Here is a 4,021-nt window from a genome sequence, read left to right as displayed (position 1 = left end):
AAAACTGTTTTTACAGTTGATCGGAACATTTTGGTTTGTTATGTAGTTGTCTTTTTTAACATCATATCAGTGTTGTTGGGAAAGTTCATCGTACTGTCAGACAAGTTTGAAAACATTCACGTTCCAACAAAGCGATACATTGGTATCCACCAATCGTTGTTCAGACAAACAAGCATCCAATCACAGATTTGGAGGGTAGGTTCTTCATGTGGACCGTTCTAGCAATTTCTAGAGACATCTCAGCACACAGCAGATAAATGTGACTCTGCCGCGAGTAATGTTTTTAAATCACCTTGTCCTAATCGAGAATTTGTATATGTGTTATAATATGTATATTTATTGCAATCGAAATTGATTAATGCAATGTAAAATCGTAAGTTTACAGGTTACAGAACGGACTATGTTTTCAATAGCGGATGGATATTGTCACATGACGCTTTTCTACGTCACAACGTTTGCTTTGTATAAATACAGTAAGCTCTTCCGCCGTGAAATATATTGACGACAGAAGCAAGAAGAAATTATTAAAGACTGTTTCGTGAAATTTACTTCGAGGTCAATCGTAAGTACACTGATTTGATATTTCTGTTAGTTTAACGTTTGTTTTTTAAAGATAGTATTTTGTTAGCTAACTACTGTACTGGGCTGGAGTTACTTGCTGACGTTAGAATTCGACATGACAGTGTAATTTACTTAGCTAGTACTGGCATGGTGTTGACCAACCGTTGTTTTTCGCTCTTCCCTCACAAAATATTTTGATTTTGTGCCTTATTAATTTTTTTAAAAGCCTCAATGGTACAAGTAAAATATTACCCACAAAAAACGATCTCCCTGAAAGTTTGTTACCTGTAGCGACGTTTGTCAGTTTTTCTCCCCCATTTTTATGCTGATTCACTAGCCAGTTGAACAAAGGACGCATAAAGGTAACAAAAAATGGCGTCGGTACGGAAGCAAAACTGTTGACGTTACGCAACAGATAGACCAATGAGACGATGTTTCACCGGAAGTATAAATGTGAATCATCCACGCCCAGTGGGAGAAGATGGAAGGAGATGGATTTTGCCGAGATTCTACACATTTTCTCATCGACGAAACATTTGATCTCAATAAAGTTCTGGTCCTAAGAATAAAACCTGTTATGAACCGAGTTGACTACGTTTAATGTTTTTTTTTTTTTACCCTTTGCTAAAGTTTTTTTTAAATAGCGTTGTTTAGGAGTGCGAATTGAGTTACTACACGGAAATATGCAAATACATATTACGCCCAATAGGTTCTAACTAGCTCGTGCTTGGCTCTGCCCACTTGACTAATTTGTTGCCATTTGGAAACTACAGGCTGTGGTATATCTTGGTTTAGTTATAAAAAATATTTAGTTATGCAATTCAACAAATTTTTGCAATGTATGCTTTTGGACTGACTTCAGCTTGTATAATGGTAAATGCGTGAAATTGCTTTAAATGATTGGCATCAGAATAACAAGTTTGAGGTGTTAATTTACCACAGTAATATTTCCACCTTGCAGTAACAATGCACGTTACAATTGTGTGGTACATTTATTCAATAGGGACATATAATTTGGCTACTTGGTATGATTTTAATTGATTTTAACTTTGTATTTTCAGGTGCAAAGATGCAGATCTTCGTGAAGACCCTGACAGGCAAGACCATCACCCTCGAGGTTGAGCCAAGCGACACCATTGAGAACGTGAAGGCCAAGATCCAGGACAAGGAGGGCATCCCCCCAGACCAGCAGAGGCTGATCTTCGCCGGCAAGCAGCTGGAAGATGGCCGAACCCTCTCAGACTACAACATCCAGAAAGAATCCACCCTCCATCTTGTGCTGCGTCTCAGGGGGGGCATGCAAATCTTCGTCAAGACCCTCACAGGCAAGACCATCACCCTCGAGGTTGAGCCAAGCGACACCATTGAGAACGTGAAGGCCAAGATCCAGGACAAGGAGGGCATCCCCCCAGACCAGCAGAGGCTGATCTTCGCCGGCAAGCAGCTGGAAGATGGCCGAACCCTCTCAGACTACAACATCCAGAAAGAATCCACCCTCCATCTTGTGCTGCGTCTCAGGGGGGGCATGCAAATCTTCGTCAAGACCCTCACAGGCAAGACCATCACCCTCGAGGTTGAGCCAAGCGACACCATTGAGAACGTGAAGGCCAAGATCCAGGACAAGGAGGGCATCCCCCCAGACCAGCAGAGGCTGATCTTCGCCGGCAAGCAGCTGGAAGATGGCCGAACCCTCTCAGACTACAACATCCAGAAAGAATCCACCCTCCATCTTGTGCTGCGTCTCAGGGGGGGCATGCAAATCTTCGTCAAGACCCTCACAGGCAAGACCATCACCCTCGAGGTTGAGCCAAGCGACACCATTGAGAACGTGAAGGCCAAGATCCAGGACAAGGAGGGCATCCCCCCAGACCAGCAGAGGCTGATCTTCGCCGGCAAGCAGCTGGAAGATGGCCGAACCCTCTCAGACTACAACATCCAGAAAGAATCCACCCTCCATCTTGTGCTGCGTCTCAGGGGGGGCATGCAAATCTTCGTCAAGACCCTCACAGGCAAGACCATCACCCTCGAGGTTGAGCCAAGCGACACCATTGAGAACGTGAAGGCCAAGATCCAGGACAAGGAGGGCATCCCCCCAGACCAGCAGAGGCTGATCTTCGCCGGCAAGCAGCTGGAAGATGGAAGAACCCTCTCAGACTACAACATCCAGAAAGAATCCACCCTCCATCTTGTGCTGCGTCTCAGGGGGGGCATGCAAATCTTCGTCAAGACCCTCACAGGCAAGACCATCACCCTCGAGGTTGAGCCAAGCGACACCATTGAGAACGTGAAGGCCAAGATCCAGGACAAGGAGGGCATCCCCCCAGACCAGCAGAGGCTGATCTTCGCCGGCAAGCAGCTGGAAGATGGCCGAACCCTCTCAGACTACAACATCCAGAAAGAATCCACCCTCCATCTTGTGCTGCGTCTCAGGGGGGGCATGCAAATCTTCGTCAAGACCCTCACAGGCAAGACCATCACCCTCGAGGTTGAGCCAAGCGACACCATTGAGAACGTGAAGGCCAAGATCCAGGACAAGGAGGGCATCCCCCCAGACCAGCAGAGGCTGATCTTCGCCGGCAAGCAGCTGGAAGATGGAAGAACCCTCTCAGACTACAACATCCAGAAAGAATCCACCCTCCATCTTGTGCTGCGTCTCAGGGGGGGCATGCAAATCTTCGTCAAGACCCTCACAGGCAAGACCATCACCCTCGAGGTTGAGCCAAGCGACACCATTGAGAACGTGAAGGCCAAGATCCAGGACAAGGAGGGCATCCCCCCAGACCAGCAGAGGCTGATCTTCGCCGGCAAGCAGCTGGAAGATGGCCGAACCCTCTCAGACTACAACATCCAGAAAGAATCCACCCTCCATCTTGTGCTGCGTCTCAGGGGGGGCATGCAAATCTTCGTCAAGACCCTCACAGGCAAGACCATCACCCTCGAGGTTGAGCCAAGCGACACCATTGAGAACGTGAAGGCCAAGATCCAGGACAAGGAGGGCATCCCCCCAGACCAGCAGAGGCTGATCTTCGCCGGCAAGCAGCTGGAAGATGGCCGAACCCTCTCAGACTACAACATCCAGAAAGAATCCACCCTCCATCTTGTGCTGCGTCTCAGGGGAGGACGTTAAGTTTCCCTTGCTTCTGACATATATAATTTTTTTTAAAGTTACTAAAGATTTGTTTTTTATTCTTGAAGCCATAAAGGCAAAATAAAGGCATTTAATTTATTTAGTCTTCGGAGTTTCCTTTCATAGCTTTCTGAAAAATGTTCTTATACAATAATGCAACCTGTATATTATCTTAAATTGATTGCATGAAGTGTTATTAATGACATATAAGAAACATGGAATGTCTTCACACTTTTAATGAAAATGTGCTGTAAGACATGCAGAATATACTCACCCATGTTGGGGGGGCAGGAACACATCACTCTTAGTACTTGGCAATGCCTTTTGAGGCAG

The 4,021-nt window shown here is 46.2% G+C and overlaps 1 protein-coding gene across 1 annotated transcript; it reads left to right on the top strand.

Moving 5' to 3' along the window:
* Nucleotides 1–230: 230 nt before the first annotated feature.
* Nucleotides 231–3,787, top strand: LOC311135996 (polyubiquitin-C). The gene is made up of 2 exons (XM_084170046.1): nt 231–562; nt 1,623–3,787. Exon 2 carries the CDS (start codon nt 1,631–1,633, stop codon nt 3,686–3,688), a length of 2,058 nt encoding a protein of 685 aa, XP_084026172.1. The 5' UTR covers nt 231–562; nt 1,623–1,630; the 3' UTR covers nt 3,689–3,787.
* The last annotated feature ends 234 nt before the right edge of the window (nt 3,788–4,021 follow it).

This window comes from Coregonus lavaretus, assembly GCF_964263955.1.
Source record: "Coregonus lavaretus genome assembly, chromosome: 10".
Classification (NCBI taxonomy): domain Eukaryota; kingdom Metazoa; phylum Chordata; class Actinopteri; order Salmoniformes; family Salmonidae; genus Coregonus; species Coregonus lavaretus.
The sequence above is the reverse complement of the archived record's forward strand: the minus strand, read 5'-3'. Positions and strand labels throughout refer to the sequence as shown.

Coding starts and splice junctions, on each gene's coding strand:
- LOC311135996 (XM_084170046.1), top strand. CDS start 1,631: ATGCAGATCTTCGTGAAGACCCTGACAGGCAAGACCATCACCCTCGAG.